Source organism: Callorhinus ursinus, unplaced genomic scaffold (genome assembly GCF_003265705.2).
Source record: "Callorhinus ursinus isolate GAN/ISIS: 27379988/994484 unplaced genomic scaffold, GSC_fseal_2.0 scaffold3, whole genome shotgun sequence".
In the NCBI taxonomy this organism is placed as follows: domain Eukaryota; kingdom Metazoa; phylum Chordata; class Mammalia; order Carnivora; family Otariidae; genus Callorhinus; species Callorhinus ursinus.
Genome location: NW_027397065.1, coordinates 12,563,949 through 12,583,587, shown reverse-complemented (window position 1 = coordinate 12,583,587; position 19,639 = coordinate 12,563,949). Strand labels below are relative to the sequence as shown.

General features: G+C 35.0%; 1 protein-coding gene across 5 annotated transcripts in view; it reads left to right on the top strand.

The window, feature by feature from the left end:
• Positions 1–19,639, top strand: part of SKIC3 (SKI3 subunit of superkiller complex) — a 166,820-nt gene that overhangs the window by 102,076 nt on the left and 45,105 nt on the right. For all 5 annotated transcript variants that reach the window (XM_025866793.2, XM_025866792.2, XM_073888263.1 and 2 more), the window contains 13 exons: positions 102–226; positions 2,255–2,508; positions 3,635–3,737; positions 6,498–6,674; positions 6,763–6,907; positions 7,075–7,153; positions 7,238–7,299; positions 7,410–7,466; positions 8,861–8,929; positions 11,312–11,386; positions 12,016–12,157; positions 14,962–15,055; positions 17,269–17,346. In XM_025866793.2, coding sequence (XP_025722578.1) covers positions 102–226; positions 2,255–2,508; positions 3,635–3,737; positions 6,498–6,674; positions 6,763–6,907; positions 7,075–7,153; positions 7,238–7,299; positions 7,410–7,466; positions 8,861–8,929; positions 11,312–11,386; positions 12,016–12,157; positions 14,962–15,055; positions 17,269–17,346 — 1,460 coding nt within the window. The remainder of the gene's footprint in view (positions 1–101; positions 227–2,254; positions 2,509–3,634; positions 3,738–6,497; positions 6,675–6,762; positions 6,908–7,074; positions 7,154–7,237; positions 7,300–7,409; positions 7,467–8,860; positions 8,930–11,311; positions 11,387–12,015; positions 12,158–14,961; positions 15,056–17,268; positions 17,347–19,639) is intronic.

Genomic DNA, 19,639 nt, shown 5'->3' with positions numbered 1-19,639 from the left:
TTAGGAAGTGGTAAATGAAAATACATTTGGGTACTTTACATAGGTGTTGTGTATTTTTATGATATTTGAGATGTCTAATATTAGTCTTTTATTAATTTCAGGAAACTGCCTTAGCCACCCTAACAACAGTAACTCAAAAGGCAGGTGCTGGAACGGCAAAATGGGCCTGGCTTAGGCGAGGACTGTACTATTTGAAAGCTGGTCAACATTCTCAAGCTGTGGCTGAGTAAGACACCTTAGTATATTTAAACTATTAGTGTATTGGTTCCTTAAATTAAACTCTATTTATACCCAAAGTGGACTTTACAAGTTGCCTCATTCCAGGTTATATTTTGAGAGAAGAAATAGCAAAATTTATTTATAGTTGATTGGTTCCTATTATCTGCAAGGCACCGAAATTGCAAAAATGAATTAAATGTTGTCCAGTTGTTAAGGAGTTGGCCATTCTAACGAAGTGAATCTTCCTAGTGTTACACATATAATAGGTTCTCAGTGGAAACTTAAGGAATGTTAAAAAGCTGAGGCTGATACCTTTGTTGTTCTCCCAATGGCATGCTTTGTTTTGGGGCAGGAGATACATTTGCCAGCTTCACGTGCATGTGGTGCAGCTCCTTTTTAGTTACTTGGTTTGAACTATACTTAATAAATGAAATAGGGGATCCTGACTGGCTCAGTTGGTGGAGCATGCGACACTTGATCTCAAGGTTGTGAGCTTAAGCCCCATGGTGGGCATAGAGTTTACTTTAAAAAAAAAAGAATACATAAAATATATTTAATAATAATAAACACATAATAATAATAAGATAGGTGAAGGGGATTAAGTGGTACAGACTTCCCATTGTAAAATAAATAAGTCCACAGGGATGAAAAGTACAGCATAGGGAATATAGTCAATCATGTTGTAATAACTTTGGTGACAGGTGGTAACTACACTTATCAACTACACTTACTATGGTGAACATTTCATAGTGTCAGTAAATTTCAAATCAGTATGTTATACACCTGAAACTAATATTTTATGTCAGCTGTACTTCAATATAAAAAAATGAAAAACAAAGACTTTGTGTTTACAAGGAAGTGTAACAGAGCCTTGGCATTTCCTAGTAATGAGAATATAGCATCTCTCTATCAATTTAATTGTTTTTTTTAAAGATTTTATTTATTTGAGAGAGAGAGAGTGAATGAGAGCATGAGCAGGGGGAGGGGCAGAGGGAGACACAGACTCCCTGCTGAGCAGGGAGCCCGAAGCGGGACTTGATCTCAGGACTCTGGGATCATGACCTGAGCCGAAGGCAGACGCTCAACCGACTGAGCCACCCAGGCATCCCTCAGTTTAATTAAGTTTATAAGACTTCAGTCTGTATATAAAGTTTTTTGGTTATACTACAAGAGATAAATTTCATTTATTACTACAGTCACACTGAAAACTTAAAATGAATACTTAAATGTGAATGATCACAATTAATTATAAGCCTTGTATATTTTCTTTATAGACAGGAAAAGAAAGTACCTTTTTTCTGAACCTAACAAATTGTTGTAGCAGTTATTTTTTCCCTCTAATTTGTGAAAACATTAACAAATATATATATATGTATATATTTGAATGGAGAATAAGTTTCTGATTTAGGTCAATACCTAGAATACTGTGATATTTCTGTTTTGGTGGAAGGATCAGTGGGGATTATTAATTGTCATGAGGCATATCTGGAGATATATACCTATTTTGGTGGGAAACTGGCATTCTTCCAGATAGTCAAGGAAAAAAATTCTGGCCAGTGCTTGTTTGAAAAATATTTTGTTCTTATTCATTCCAAATTTGTAATAAAATTTTTTAGTATTAAAATATTCAAGTTATAAAAAATATATTCAGGTTGTAAAAGGAACAGGTATATCTGCTTTATTTATTTATTTTTTTTCAGATTTATTTATTTGAGAGAGAGAGAGTGTGCATGAGGGGAGTGGGGAGGGTCAGAGAGAGAGAGAATCTGAAGCAGACTTCCAGCTGAGTGTGGAGCCCAAGACAGGGCTCAATCCCACAACCCCAAGATCATAACCTGAGCCAAAATCAAGAGTTGTCACTCAACCGACTGAGCCACCCAGCTGCCCCCTTACACTTGTTTTAAATAGCACTTTCGTAATTAGAAGGAACTATGGATATATGTGATTCAGTTGAATTATTTATTTTATATTTTCTTTTCAGATGTGGAAGTAGTTCTTTTACTTTCAGTTCTCTTACTATTTACTGAAATTTTAGTTTACAGGCAGCATTAAGGGCAGATCCAAAGGACTTCAATTGTTGGGAGTCACTAGGAGAGGCATACTTAAGCAGAGGTGGCTATACAACAGCCTTGAAATCCTTCACAAAAGCCAGTGAGCTGAACCCAGAATCCACATACAGTGTGTTTAAGGTTGCTGCAATACAGCAAATCCTAGGCAAATATAAGGAGGCGATAGCTCAATACCAGCTGATCATTAAAAAGAAAGAAGACTATGTGCCGGCTTTGAAAGGTAATTTTTTAATACTTCCTTGACTTTTGTGATACTGGAGTCTAAAATCCTTTAGTAAACTTCCTAAATGCATTTCGTAACCTGAAAAGGACTTCTTTAGTCAACAGCAAGTGTCTTCTTTCATGGACTTCTTATAGTATGACTTGTTATATAGATTTGAATATAGAAAGAGCAGATCTTGTTTTCTAACAATAAATAAATAGTAATATGATAAACATTTAACTTTTAGATCGAATAGCATGGTAGCTATTTAATGGAGCTCTAAAACAAGAGTTTCCCTGCTCTTATATTTTAATACTTAATTCACTTTATCTTCAGAATATCTCAATACCTTTTAATTACTTCTTAACTTATAGATTGTTTTTCATTTTTTGAATGTTAGGGACAACTTACATTGTCTTGTAATACCTAAATTAATTTCAGTTTCTCCGTATATACTTACTCCTTAACAAAAGATTTTTGGTAATATAAAGTAGAACACCACCATCCATATATAATCTAAATTTTATATGATTATATCTAACCATTTTTAAAAAACCTGGAGCCCATTATATGTCCTTTACTCCATTTCTTTTTCTTTTTTAAGTGAAACAATTGGGGTTTAAGTCAGAAATAGTATATGTTATAAGTGATACATAACTTAGGTCTTGGAAACTTTTTTTTAAATTTTGTAAAACTTTCCACAAGAGAGGAATTCACATTTATTAAATCTTTAGGAAATTGCTGTTTCATTTAATTTTTGCAGTGTAGTTTGCTCTCCAGTTTTGAATATAAAAAGATCAAATCTTGTTTCACAATAGTTAATAAATAGTAATATGGAGGAGAAAAGCATTTAGTAGCATTTTCAAAGCTGAGGTTTTGAATTAAGTAACTTGCCCAAAGTCAAGGAAATTCTTTTCCATAGATTTTTATCACTTTTAGTATATATTTATTCCAACAGAACCCTGCCATTTGAATTCCAGACTAAATGTATGCCAGACCATACTTAAAGATAATTTTTATACAATACTACTGAGTTTTGTTTTCTGGAAAGTGGCTTTAATATCACATCACTACGTTTTTATCAACTTTATTCTAAGTGTTTCTTGTGTGTGTTTTAATAACTATAAACTTAACCTGATTTTAGGTTTGGGTGAATGCCATCTCATGATGGCAAAAGCGGCTCTAGTTGATTATCTTGATGGGAAAGCTGTAGACTACATAGAAAAAGCACTGGAATATTTTACTTGGTTAGTATTATTCTTATTATTCATTGTGTTTATTATCTTAGAATTATAATAAAGCTGAGGTTAGAAAATCTTTCTGCATTTATTCTGTTAGATGAAGCAATCATTATTCAGAATATCAAACATAAAGATACTAGCCAATGAATTCAATAATATACATATTGTATTAATTTTGCATTGGAGAACAGACAGTTTCTTGCTCCTTGTAGCAGCTGACATGCTGGATGAATGGGGAAGGGTGGGAAGGAAGAAGCAGTCTGTCAGGGGAGTGGCAGCTTGGATATAATGTATCAGTGTTACATTCCATGGTAAGGGCCTGTTTTAGGTATATTGGTAGGGCTGAAGATGAGGGGAAATGAGCAATCTCATTGTTCCTGGAGAGAATCTGTGTAAGAAAAAAAGTGATGTCTAATACTAAGGGAATCAGAAAAATTTGAGTAAATCTGGTATTTTATAGAACTGTAAATTCACTAGCGAAATAGAAGTATTTGTTAGATGATTTTTAAAAGTCTGTTACACATACATTTGAATTTTTTTTTTCTTAAACGTCTTTCTTGTGCTCCCCTTCCTTTCTTTTCCTACTTGCCTTCTCTTCTGGTTCCTGTTGATTTGGTTGCTCCAGAATTGATTTTCTTTGAGTATGAACCAAATATGAAAAGAAAACCTTAGCCTTTTCTCTCCCACAGATTTTTATTGCTACTTTTCAAGTCTCACATAATATAGATCTTTCCAAATAGAGGAGGGTATTGTGAAGAGGGCATGCTTCATTTGAACTGGTATTTAAGAGTAAATGTGAACCTTTCAGTGATGATACTTGAGGTACAAACACAGCCTTTCTGACAATGGGAAATTTTGTTCTGGGTAGCTTGTAGCATTCACGGCCAACTAAATGGAGGTCTATAAAACTTTTCAAGTGATAATCTCCAAATTTATGTTTACTTCTAGACTTAAAAGTTCGTATTATTACAATTCTTATGTAAGGGTGATAGAAGTTCTTTTATAGATTTTTTTTATTGAACTTTAAAGGAAATAAGAATTCAGGCTGTTGGAATTGCCTCTGTTTCTCTTTTTTCCCCCTGTTTTCTTCTTTCATGCTGTCAATTTTATTTTATTTTTTTTTAAAGATTTTATTTATTTGAGAGAATGAGAGAGAGAGAGCACATGAGAGGGGGGAAGGTCAGAGGGAGAAGCAGACTCCCTGCTGAGCAGGGAGCCTGATGCGGGACTCGATCCTGGGACTCCAGGATCATGACCTGAGTTGAAGGCAGTTGTTTAACCAACTGAGCCACCCAGGCGCCCCCTTATTTTTTATTTTTAGGTATTTTTATTTTATTTTATTTTACCTTTTTTCCACTACAAGTGTATTCTTTAATTCCGCCCCCCCCCCCCCACCCATCTCCCCATTCCCCTACCCACCACCCCTCTGGTAACCATCAGTTTGTTCTCTGTAGTTAATAGTCTGTCTCTTGGTTTGTGCCTTTTTTTTTCTTTGCTTGTTTGTTTTGTTTCTTATATTTCACATGAGTAAGATCATATGGTATTTGCCTTTCTCTGACTGACTTATTTCACTTAGCATTATACTCTCTATCATGCTGTCAGTTTTAGAAATTATGCTAAGATATTTAGGCAGAGGAACTACAAATAGTGTTGTCCTACCTCCTGATCCTCACAGTGGGCTTTCAGGGATGACTGCCATAATTAATCTTATTTCTCAGGAAGATATTGGAAAATGATTTTTGGCTGGACTCTTTTAGTAGAAAAGGCTATGAGAAATGTTCCATCTGCTTGTCCATCTGCCAGTAACATAGCTGATTATTGAGACTTGGCTTAAGTGAAATTGTCGTGTTTATTTATAAGATCTTGAGAGAAAACTGAAGAGAAATGGATAGCTGAGATTTTTCTCATTCTAAAAGAAGTGACCTTTATTACCATAATTGATTTTTTTATTTACTCTTTTTTTTTTTAAGAATTTTATTTATTTATTGAGAGAGAGAGAGAATGGTAGAAAGAGAGCATGAGAGGGAGGAAGGTCAGAGGGAGAAGCAGACTCCCTACCGAGCAGGGAGCCTGATGTGGGACTCGATCCTGGGACTCCAGGATCATGACCTGAGCTGAAGGCAGTCACTTAACCAACTGAGCCACCCAGGCACCCTTTTTATTTACTCTTTTAAGCTTGTGCATGCAGTTTTATTTGCTTCAATAAATATGGGTTTTCACGTTTTCATATTTAGCTTTTAGGTAATCTTGGTCTCAGAGAATAAAAATCCTTTGAATCACCAAATATATTTAATATATTATACATTTACCAGACTTTTTTATTTGACTGAAGATAAACAAGCCAAAACATGAGTTTAGAATAATTAACTGTGAGAGAGTTACCAACTTGACTACTTTGGTTATTGTTTAAAAAGACAAATATAGAGAGCATAGTTAAAAAACGTTCAGTCTTAATGGTGAATTGGTCCTGGAAAATTTATTGACATATTGATTATATGATTTCTGCTACTTCTAACAAAAATGATGAAGAGTACCAAAGAGATGTTTGCAAAATTTCTGGCATTTAAAATAATCAGTTTTCCTTCCCTCCCTTCCTTTCTGCTTCCTAATAGGGAGATGATAAGATGTTATCCATTTAGAAAGAATTTAGTAAAGCATTCACTGCACTTAACCAAGGAAGTAATTCGTAATTAAGATTGTAATGAGAGAGATAAATTTCCTATTGTTTGGAAAAAAATATAAGAATCACACTGTTTATTTTTTTAGGGCTCTGCAGCATCAAGCTGATGTGTCTTGCCTTTGGAAGCTAGTTGGGGATGCTTGTACCAGTCTGTATGCTGTCTCACCATCTAAAGTGAACGTTAATGTTTTAGGAATCCTTCTAGGTCAGAAAGAAGGAAAACAAGTATTAAAGAAGAATGAGCTTCTCCATCTTGGAGGAAGGTAATTTACAAAGATTGCTAGTTAATGACATTCATTTTGAATTAGGACATTTTAACAAAACGTTACATTTATTTTTATATTTCCATAGGTGTTATGGCCGTGCGTTAAAACTGATGTCTACATCTAATACGTGGTGTGATCTTGGAATTAATTATTATCGCCAAGCACAACATCTAGCAGAAACAGGCAACAATACAAATGATCTTAAAGAGTTGTTGGAGAAATCTTTACATGTATGGTTTTGAGAAATTTTTTATAAACTTTTTAAAAAACTAAGTGCTTTTCTGATAGATGTTTTTGATAAAGTAGATACTATCGTGTTTTCACATAAAACCACATTTATCTTGATATAAATGCTGCTGTTCCAAGATATAAAAATTAATCTAATTTTACTTTTCAGTGTCTGAAAAAGGCAGTGAGACTTGACAGTAAAAATCACTTATACTGGAATGCTCTTGGTGTGGTTTCATGTCACAATGGTAAGAACTGAGTAACACTTCAATATTTTTAGAAGATTGTTTTAGGTAATAAAGTTCAGTTTTATCAAATTCTGTATTTTTCAGGTATTGGAAATTATGCCCTTGCTCAACACTGTTTCATCAAGTCTATCCAGTCAGAACAAATTGTGGGTGTTCTTTGTATCTATCTATGATAAAGAACTCCAAAATTTAGTGTTAATAATTTTCTGAGACTGCCCTGTAGGCAGGAACCTAATTGTATATATATGTTTTTTAGAATGCTGTTGCATGGACCAACTTGGGAGTGTTATACCTTGCAAATGAAAACATTGAGGTAAATGTGTTGTCTGTTTTGTCACTTTAAAAGTAAAAGCGTTCTTTATATATGACCTCTTTGTAATCACTCAGCTTCTTGTGGAGAATTACTTTGAATGTTATTGTCTATTCTGTATGCCCTCCTGTATGCTAGATAATTGATGACATTTGGTTTATTACATATATGAATAGTGAATTTGTAAGATTTATTTTCCTTTCCACACAACTGAAGAAATTTTGGTTTTATTAATTATGTTGGGTTTTCATTTAAAGATTAAAACAATTCTGTTATGAATTATTTGGGTGTTTTTCTTTTTATCTGTACACGTGTAAGAGGAGACCGGTGTAGGCTCTGTTAGGGGTGGGGTGAGGAAGTCACGGGGATGATTAGTACTGTCTTGCAGCTTAAGCTTAATCTATGCTTGAGTGATTTCAGTTGGGCTTTAGTGGATATTAATTCCTTTAGATGCCACAATGTAATTTTCAACTTGAACAATTATATGTTAGAGAATTGGAAATACAGTAATTGGAAACGTGTTTGTAGCATGTTTAGAAGTTTCCATAAATCTGTAGATGATAGCACATCTGTACTGTTTTGTGTTTCAGCTATTATATTGAATATCATCCTTTTAAAATAGCTTCAGTAATATTTTCAGGATAAATTAACTCACTGCAAAGATTACTTCAGAAGACTGTAAACAGAATGAAGGAAAATATTAATTTGGGACTTAAAATATGTGAAAATATTTTTAAAAATTTAAACAAAGCTAGATATTAGTTAATAAGCTATGAATATAGTTTTATGATAGCACAACTCAGTTGCCATCCCTGAGCTTCCTTTTCCATAAGAAAAATAAGACTGTTTCCTGTCGCATATAGATTACTGAGTAAACAGTATAAGGCAGCATATAACAGTGTTTGTAGCAGAAAAATAAGCACGCAACTTAATGTGCCCAAGTGAGGTAGCTTTAAAGTTTCCTGACTGCTTAGCACAGATTTATGTTGATCATTCTTTTTTTGCCCAGTAGCAGATACATGTCATAGACCTCATTGTTAGTTTTTATTCTACCAGTTAAGCTTCAGGAGAGGGCAATAGATACTTCTGCCTGTGGCTAGCAAATGGATGGGTGATTAGTTAAAAGTTCTACAGACTATGAGGTGCATCTCTCTATTGTCCTTTCACTGGGGACCAGAACCCCTAAGCCTGTAGAGAGATCGGTTGTACCCACGAGTTTTTAGGACTATGTAGTTAAAACACAGTTTTAAACATTGCTAGTTGTGTTTAAACGATGAAGTTTTAGATTTATAAGTGTTTATGTTGACAAGTATGACTTATCTTATTCTCTTATGCTTTTTAGTTTAGTACTAAGTTAATAAAATGACATATGTTATTTTTTTGACTTTTTTTCCTAGCAAGCTCATGAAGCTTTCAAAATGGCTCAGTCTCTTGATCCGTCTTATTTAATGTGCTGGATTGGACAAGTAAGATATATGTATTTATTAATAATTCTAAGATATAAACAACGTATTAATATGTAAAGTGGTATAAATAACCTATTAATACAAATAACAATGATAATAATGATAACAGGTAACATTTGAAGACTTCCTTTGTGCCAGTCACTGTGCTAGTCTCTTTGTATGTATTATTTCAGTTAGTCTTTCATCGATCCTTTGAGATGGTGGTTGTTATTAAACTTCTCATGGATGGGGAAATTGAAGTTTAGAGATCCTGAGTATTGTGCCCAAGGTCATACAACTTGTAATGATTAAGCTTTGATCTGGGGGGCTTTGAGCCCCATTAGTCTGACATTAATGCTAAAAAACAAAACAAAACCAGAACTCTGTTATTTAAATGCACATTTACCAAAAAAATTAAGATTGGCAAAGATCATTTTGATTATGTTTTCCCATTATCTGTAAAATCTTTATATTTGATTTGATGCTTGTTTATGAGTATTGTTCCCCTGCTCCCCTGAAGTTTAGATTTGTGTATTGCCATATAGGAATCAGGATACTTGGTTATGAATGTGAGTCCGTCACTGACTGATTATTTTATCTTAACATATCACTGCTAGATTTCATTTTTCTAACTTGAAAAAGAAGGAGCTTGGCTGAGTGGCCTCCAGGGTCTCACCTAGTTGAGTTGTAATGATACATTAGTAAGTGGTTGATTGTTTTGGTTCAGAGAATAGCAGGAGCATCACCCATCTCAGGAAATCAATAATCAGAATTTAGATATGTTTTATTCTACTTTTGACTTTTGGGTCAAATTCTAGTTAATTGGTGAAGCAAACAGAGTTAGGTAACTCTATGAACTGTGGTTCTATGAACTATGATAGCATCTGGGAGCAATGGCATTATTACTAATCTCTGTGTAAGTTATTGGACTCAAGGGGCCCAAGAGTTTGCATTTCTAACTGTTCCCAGGTGCTGGTTCTGGTCCAGGGACTTGACTTGAGTAGTACTGCTCTAGGTCAGGAGATTTTGGATGCTAATCAGAGCCACCTAAGTATTTTTTTTTAAATTTTTCAATTCTTTTTATTCTTTTTTTTTTTAAAGATTTTATTTATTTATTTGACAGAGAGAGAGACACAGCGAGAGAGGGAACACAAGCAGAGAGAGTGGGAGAGGGAGAAGCAGCCTTCCCGCGGAGCAGGGAGCCCGATGCGGGGCTCCATCCCAGGACCCTGGGATCATGACCTGAGCCGAAGGCAGACGCTTAACAACTGAGCCACCCAGGCGCCCCTCAATTCTTTTTATTCTTAAAAATAATTTATTTCAGACATTAACTGGTAGATTTAATTAAAATGGTAACAGTAAAAGTAAGACCTAATATTATTTCTTAAATAATATTAGTAATGTATGATAACTTTAAAAATGTGAATTTTTTTTATAAAAGATAGATGAGTTTGAAAGTAATTTTAACTTATCTCATAGTCTATGAAGTTAACGGCATAGGTGTGTTATTTAAAATTCTGAGGCACTTTCGGGGTGCCTGGGTGGCTCAGTCGTTAAGCATCTGCTTTCGGCTCAGGTCATGATCCCAGAGTCCTGGGATGGAGCCCCGCATCGGGCTCCCTGCTCCGCAGGAAGCCTGCTTCTCCCTCTCCCACTCCCCCTGCTTGTGTTCCCTCTCTCGCTATCTCTCTCTCTGTCAAATAAATAAATAAAATAAATTCTGAGGCACTTTCAAAAAATAAATATGTTGAGACTCTACCCCAGGTCTGTGGAAACTAGAAAGCTAGGGGTAAGGACCTCCTTTTTTAAAAAAAGCTTATCTAGGTGAATCTGAGGTGATCCTATGATTAAGAACCCTACTCCAGACAAATACCAGTATGAATGGATCAAAGGTGAAAGGGAAGGGAGAAGTTAGTGCAGCTTCATCAGTGTTCTGAGGAATTTTATGTGGATTATTCCACCATTAGCTGGTTGCAGATGGAATTCTGAAAGCATATGCCAGGTTAAGGGCCAATTTAACAAGTCATTCTGGTCCTCTGAGCCATGGGAATATAGTAGCTAAGATTAAAAAAGAAATTACCTCGGGCGCCTGGGTGGCTCAGTTGGTTGACCAACTGCCTTCGGCTCAGGTCATGATCCTGGAGTCCCAGGATCGAGTCCCGCATCGGGCTCCCTGCTCAGCAGGGAGTCTGCTTCTCCCTCTGACCTTCCCCCCTCTCATGTACTCTCTCTCTTTCTCTCATTCTCTCTCTCAAATAAATAAATAATAAAATCTTAAAAAAAAAAGGAATTAGCTCTGCTTTTAAGCATAGCTAGTATACCTTTGAATCTTCTAAATAGTTTTATTTATTATTGTTATTATTCCTTTTAAACACATGAAGAACCTCTTTTTTCCTTTTATAGGCTCTTATTGCAGAGACAGTTGGAAGTTATGACACAATGGATCTTTTCAGGCACACTACAGAACTCAGTATGCATGTAAGAATTTGACCATTCTTGAGGATTCATTAATGAATAAAGTATTATACTTGTTGAGAAAATGAATACAGAGCGGTATCAGATGTTAATAACAGCAGTTGTCTCTACTCTTTATTCTGTCTTAGAAACAGATAAGCTATCTTTAAAGAACTTCTCATTTTTGTCTTCTGTTATCTTTCAAAAGCTGATAAAGAAATGACATGGAATTTAATAGATATAATAGTCTTGCAGAATTGAAACTGAGACTCGAGGACAAAATCAACATGAGATAAGGACTAGACTTGGTTGACATTTCTTGATTATGAAGTGTTTTAGAACCCTTTTGATTGGTAATTATTAGTTTTATCTCTAAGAATGGTGCTGAGAAGAAGATCAGCCCATTGGGTGACGCTCTGTTTTCTGCACTTTATTTAAATCCCATTTGGTTCTTCTACTTAGGGTTGGAGCAGGTAATTTAAAAATGCTCTTAGCTGTGTTGAATCATAGTGACTCTTCATTTAGAGGCACTTAGCAATTGACTTAAAGAAGACTAAGATGTGATATTTACTGTATTGAAGTCTACTGTTTTATAATTTTTATTGGTATATTTATTACCCTATGTTTACTTGTTAACTTCGTCTTTTTTATAGACTGAGGGAGCAATAGGTTATGCGTACTGGGTCTGTACAACATTGCAAGATAAAAGCAACAGAGATACAGAGCTGTACCGGTACAACATTGTTCAGATGAATGCTATTCCAGCAGCCCAAGTTGTTTTGAGTAAATACATAGGTAAGGTGTTCAGTATTTGAATAACCATTGAAACAATTGAGTTTTTAAAATTAGTTAATTCCAAATTAAATATTAGTGTTCCTTAAGACATGAATTTGCCTTTTTTTTCCTCCCAGTGGCCAGGCAGTCTATTTTCAAATTATAGTAATGACTCTTGAAGAGTGATGAAAATTTCTGTTACCTAATGCTTACAATAAAACTGATTTCCGTGTTGTAGTGGAAAGAATTTTGGAGCCTGATGGGCCTGAGTTGCTGCTGTTCTTTTCTGCCATTTATTTCTCTGTGGTCTTAGGCCAAGTATTTTATTACTTCTCTTAACTTCTGTTAGCCTTGTAAAGTAGAGATAATAATTGCTAGGTGGTAGACATGTGAAAATTAAGTGTGATAATCTGCTTTAAATTCCAAAACTAGTGTGTTTAACCTCCTACTTTAACACCTGATTTTTCTTCAGGATACTGGAAAAATACATTTAGGTTTAGGAAAAGGACAGAATGGTGAAGTTTCATTAACCTTCTATTGTAATAATTTCCTTTCTTCCTTAAAAAAACTACCAGTTTTTTTTAAGATTTTATTTATTTATTTGACAGAGAGAGAGAGACAGCGAGAGAGGGAACACAAGCAAGGGGAGTGGGAGAGGGAGAAGCATGCTCCTCGCCGAGCAGGGTGCCTGATGCGGGGCTCGATCCCAGGACCCTGGGGTCATGACCTGAGCCGAAGGCAGACACTTAACGACTGAGCCACCCAGGCGCCCCAAAACTACCAGTTTTATTACCAGTTTAATCTTGCCATTTGCAGCAACATGAATGGAGCTTCAAAGTATAATGCTAAATGAAATAAGTCAAATAGAGACAAATAGTCAAATAAGTCAAAAGAGAAAGACTTAAATACCAGGTGATTTCACTCAAATGTGGAATGTAAGAATCCGAACAAATGAACAAAGTTAAAAAGCAAGAGAGGTGACAAACCAAGAAACATTCTCTTAGCTATAGAGAACAAACTGATGGTTACCAGAGGGGAGGTGGGTGGTGTGAGATAGGTGATGGGGATTAAGGAAGGTAGTTGTGATGGGGGGTGGGGGGTGGGGGATGGAAAACTGCCAGTGGGTTTTAATCTCTACTCTGCCTCTTAGTAGCTATAATGATAGCTTGGGCATATTAACAAATTGGATTTTAGTTTTCTCGTGTAATATAAGAATGAAAGTATTACTTAGAGTTTAAATGGGATGATTTATACAAAATGTTTTGCAGAATACCTGGCATACCCTAGATGCTCAAGAAATGTTAGTTTCACTAGTCTTTTATTTATCCCTTGACAAATAAAGAAGCAAGAAGTTTAAGCAGGCTCAGGGACAGTTGAATATTATGAAGAATCAGATAAACTGAAAAGCAGAAGAGAAAATTTCTCATCGTTGGTATGGAGAGGATTGTAATACTCTTCCTGCATTGAACCTGGGATACTTGAGCAGAAGACAGTTGACAAACATCAGCACTTCATGTTATGCAGTATGCCAAAATGAACGACTCTAAAGAATATCTAGAGCCTCTGTGAGAGTGTATGGGTCAGAAATTTTACTGTGAAGTTTCCATAAGAATGGGTAACATTTGTAAAGGATTTACATAGCTAAAGAAATCTTTAGCTTTCTACAAAATTCAGATACCTAGAACAATGAACACAGAGTTCCCTGACAGTTATGCATGCCTAGTTTTTTACCGTATAGTGGAGCCATATCATACTCATTTAAATTCAACTATATGTGGCCTTGCCATAAGTGAATGAATGAACAGATGAATAAGTAAGAGAGAGGAAGGAAAGAGAAGATCAGAGAGAATGCAGGCAGTCTCATTGTCTTGCTGACAGTTTGCCTCAGAGTGTGCTGGGAAGGCATGAATCTCTTAGTTTGACTCAGTTTGGTGTAGGGCCCTCTCTTTTGTGACTTCAGGAGTTTTCAAGAATAACTTTGACTATATAATTTTAACTTTGTGATTTAACTTTGGAGCCTGCCCATCACATAAATTGTGACTGCACTGTAATTTGTTAAACAATTTAAGGGGTTTGAAGGCTTATTTCCCAATGCTACTTTTAAGTAAATCAGATGTGTTTCTCTGTATGTTAGTACATACATAATGTTTTTTGACATTAAAATTTCAAAATACTGCATTGAAAGTGTCCAAGTCATCCTGGGTTTCTAGTGTACAATACTGAGTTTATTTTTTATTGTTTTTAAAGATTTTGTTTATTTTTTGACAGAGAGAGAGCAAGAGAGGGAACACAAGCAGGGGGAGTGGGAGAGGGAGAAGCAGGCTTCCTGCTGAGCAGGGAGCCCGATGCGGGGCTCGATCCCAGGATCCTGGGATCATAACCTGAACTGAAGGCAGACGCTTAACGACTGAGCCACCCAGGCACCCCTGAGTTTATTTTTTTTTTAAACACATAGAAATTGGAACAGAACCACCAAGAAAATTGCAGGAAAGTTTAAATGATTAGCCAAAGAACTGAATTTCCTTATAAATCTTATGACTAGTGTTAACATGAGCTACAATTTCAAATTATTACACCTTTGGGGATAAAAATGTTTAGACTTTAAGGTGTAACTAGAAACTATAAATAATTATAAAATACTCAATAATTTAGAAGTTATAAAATGATTACTAGTATTTTATAATCAAGATAAATATCAGACTATTCTTAACAATGCCAGTAGTCTTAGGAGGTAATCTGGTATCTAAGATATTGAAAATAAAACTAGCATTTTACAAACACAACCAGCATGCACATGTAAAGAAAAGATATTTTTGGATTTTCAGAAAGAATTCAGAATTATGCGCCAGCTTTCACAATGTTGGGTTACTTAAATGAACATCTACAACTGAAAAAGGAAGCCACAGATGCATACCAAAGGTAAACTCTACATTTAATTAAAAGTGGTCCTTATTTATTAGTTGGCCTTTTTTTATTTAGTCTCAGTTAATGAAGAAGGTACTAAACAAATGTTCTGATTCCTTTCCTGATATCTTCTATTATTATTACATCTCTGAAGATGAAAAGACACAGTTTTAAATTTTCAGCTATATTTGGGTTTCTGTTGCTCAATCCAAGAGAGGGACAGAGAGGAAAAAAAACAAAAACCAAACTAAAAAATCTCTCAGATTTTGTTTTCGAAGAACAGAATTTTCATTTAAGACTTCGTCTAGCTTTAGACCAAGTTTTCACTTTAGACTTTGTCTAGCTTTATAAAAAAACACGTAGGTTCATTCAGAAAAGAAATGAGAACCTTATGATATATTTGTTTGTATTTGAGATCTATATTTTATTCACTCAGTAGTTTTTGAACTGCTTTGTGCCAAGCATTGTCCTTGGCACTGGCAATTTAGCAGCAAAATAAAACAGACACAGGCTCTATTCTTATGGAGTTTCTGTTCTGGTGGTGGGGAGACATATGATAAGCTTATAAACATCTATGATGGTAATAATTGCTAAGAAAGAAAATCAAAATGGGGTAAAGGGCCAGGGAATATTAAGGCAGGTAGTGAATTTGAGACAGGTTTAAGAGTGATAGGTTTCCTAAGGAGCCGGTTGACGCTTGCCTGAATGAAGTGAGGCTCTAAGCCATTGGTTAAGAGGCAAGAGCATCCAGGCAGAAGGAATAGCAAGAGCAAGTGCTCTGACACAGGAGTGGACTTGGTGTGTTGAAGAAACAAGGACAGTGTGCTCGAGTGAAACAGCCAACCAGGAGGGGGTAGGAAATGAAATCAACTTGAAGATTTATTCTCTGCAAATGAATTGATTGGTAAATAAGAAAATTATTAACATTGTGAATACTAGGTGAAAAGTTAAAAGTCCTAAGTGCATGTATCATTGCCCTAAATCTAAAAAATACTTACAAGAAGCCTTGTTAGATAAAAAATAATTGAGTTGCCCGAAATGCTTTGCCATGCCCTTTTATGGATCTCTTGGTAGTTCAAAGGAGTCATCACTAGATGGTACTGGAGGCTGTATAATCAAGAAGGTATTTTTTCAGGTGTATGTGGAGGTTTATAAAAAAACACAAGTCTGTTTCTTTCAGTGTCACAATAAGCTTACCTGTAAACTGTAGAAATATGGTAGAATACAACAGTAAGCAGGATTTTTAAACAGAAAAATTAGATAGCTTTACAGTGCTTGCTAATGTTTTGTATATACTATGAATCTAACACTAGTTATACCTTTAACTTAAAATAGCAACTCCACAGTCATATGAATATGCACCACTCTTCCTTGACTGATTACTGCTGTTGTTTTCTGCCTTAAACAACTATTTGAAGCTTAAAACCACAAATTAGGTATAAATCTAACGATTATAGTTTTTAATATACTGTATAATACTGTCTTTTAGACTGCTTTGGAAAATATTTGTTTTTCGCATAACATTCTACATATTAAAAGCTTTCCTTGGATAGTTCTCCCTAGATAATCCTTTTTAAACAGAAAAGGAAGGTAAAAACAAAAATTTTACTAAATATCCAATTCCTGTTGATTAAGACATTTTTCTGCTTGTCCCAAGGGGACTGAACACAAGAAGATAAAAATAAGGCCTTTGGGGATTCCTTATGATTCTTTTCTTTCTTAACTAAATATTGCTTAAATATTTTTTTGTATGTAACGGGTAAGGGCACATGAAAGCACTCAATTTCCTGGCTTCCTAACTCAAACTACTGTATAAATATTTTTAAGATTGTTTGCTATATACTTGAGATAATGTCAAAACTAAAATAGCAACACCATTGTTTCCCATATTTAGATTAAGTTTTTTGGAATATTTAAAACTCAAGTATGATAAATGATTTCACTTAGTAAGAGATCACCTTATTAATGTAATTTTCCTGACAGTCTAAAATCTAAATATTAAGTGCTTTTGTTATACCATCTTGTTGTAAACAAGTTATGTGAACAAGTTGTTATGACAGCATTAAAGAATTAGAGTTAAATGAAGAAAACAAAAACTTACAGGATTGTCAATTGTCTTCAGGGTTTTTTTCCCAAAGAAAAAGTTACAAAATCTTGTGTTAAGGAAGAAGAGTAAAAGAATGCTATTGTACATAGGTAACTTAAAATACCTTGTCCTTCTTTTTAAGGGCAATGTTATTGTTACAGACTGCGGAAGACCAAGATACTTATAATGTTACAGTAAGAAATTATGGCAGATTGTTATGGTAAGTGTATTTTTTTCCCATTAATTCTGTGAATTTATTAGATTTTTCTGGTGAAAGCTATAGGACTAGTGAGGTGGTGACGAATTTCCAGAGTAGTGGGCGTATATAGTTGAGTGGGCTGAAAATCTCCCAAGGATACATAATTCCCTCAATACTAGGCTTTGTAAATAGTTTCCTGTTCCTATACTGATATCTAAGGCCACTGTGCTTCAGTGAGAAGCAGATTTAGAACTGATGGTTGTGGACTGTACAAGAGAACATTTCAAAGAGAGGCTCTTACTGTCTGTTGTAATAGAACCCTAGTTAATTGGAAGAGGAATTGGACTTATTCTGACTTGTTTGCTGCTTATACTTACATGGGGAATGGCCATTGAGGACCCAGAAGCCCTTTAGAAACAGTACATAAAAATTTTTGTGTATGTGCATTTTGTGATGGAGAGAGAGCCATATAGCTTTCTTCAGGTTCTCAAAGACTTGACTTCAAAAAGAGTTAAAAAAAAAAAGATTAAAACCCAATTATTTTAGAGATTAGAATTAGGTCTAGAGAATAGAAGTATTGTGGGAGGAAGGTTTTTGGCTCAAGTTAGGGAGGTGTTCCTCAAGCTGAGAACTGCCCCCAAATTGAATGGTCCAGTTTGAAAAACATTAAAACTATAGTTTGATATTTTGGGATTAGTGCCTGTATCTTTTAAAGAGGCACATAGTAGAGATCTGAGGTAGCCAGTTCTTCTCTTTTATAATCATGTAACTGAATCATATTCATAGACAGGAAAATATTTTTGTTCTGACTGCTTTTCCCTCTAATTCTTTTAAACTGTTGTGTTTAGGAGTTGATAGTTTTATCATATCTAAGATTTTGTTGTAGCAGAAGACAGGTTATAAGAAATTATATGGAACAAGTATCTGTTTTTAGTTTTGGTTTCATATAATGTAAATATTTTTTACTTTTAGTTTTTATTTTTAGTTTTATTTTAGGGAGGGGGGAAGACAGAGGGAGAGAGAGTCTTAAGCAGGCTCCGTGCTTAGCACAGAGCCAGACATGGGGCTCAATCTTACATCACTGAGATCATGACCTGAGCCAAAATCAAGAGTTGGACGCTTAACTGACTGAGCCACCCAGGTACCCCATCATATAATGTAAATATTTTTGAAAAAAATCTATATCTTCTATTGAAAATAGATCATGTCTTTTAAAATTTGTTTTTATTATGAAATATATTAAACATGCAAAATGCAGTTAAGTAGTATACAGCATAATTTAATGAATAGTCACTGCCCAAATATAACAGATCTTAAAATTGTCCATTGTCTTCAGGGTTTTTTTCCAAAGAAAAAGTTACAAATAAAATTAAAGCCTTGTGCCTTTCCTGGTTCTATTCTGTTCTCTACAAAAGTAATCACATGTTTGAAGATAGTATTTATTAAAAAAAAAAACTTTTAATATATGTATGTATCCATATACAATCTAAGGTAGCCCTCTTTCCTTCACCAAAATATTTATCAAAATTTGAGTTTTTTTGACTTTAAAAACCTTAAATTTTTTTTATTTTTACGGTCTTTCACCTTTGGGCGCCTGGGTGGCTCAGTCGGTTGGATGTCTGCCTTTGGCTCAGGTCGTGATCCTGGAGTCCTGGGATCGAGCCCCACATCTGGCTCCCTGCTCAGCGGGGAGTCTGCTTCTCCCTCTCCTACTGCTCTGCCTACTTGTGCTCACGCTTTTTCTCTCTCTATCAAATAAATAAATAAAATCTTAAAAATCTTTCACCTTTATGAGACTAATTTTAGAATCAAAGAATGCCTGTATTTTTAGATCCCATACCCTCCCCAAGATTAAAAGGATTTTCTAAAAAAGATTTCCAATAACACATTAAAAATAAAAGTTTCTGATTATAGTGATGGACACGAAAAATAAGAATCTCAAGGGCAGAGTGTATCCTTTCCAGGCGATGGCAGCTTCTCTTCATTTTTAAATAAGCAAAACAATTATTTTTTTGTTATTAAAAAGTATTGTACTTTAGGGGTGCCTGGGAGGCTCATTCAGTTAAGCATCTGACTCTTGATGTCAGCTCAGGTCATGATCTCAGGGACTTGAGATTGAGCGCCATGTGGGGCTCCCCAGTGAGTGTGGAGCTTGGTCAAGATTCTCTCCCTCTCCCTCTGTCTCCCTGTCCTCCCACCCCCCCCACCCCCCTGCTCATGTGCTGTGCATTCTCTCCAAAAAATAAAATGAAATAAACTTTTAAAAAAAGTATTGTACTTTAGTGTCATATGTAACAATTTTTACTTTTCTTCC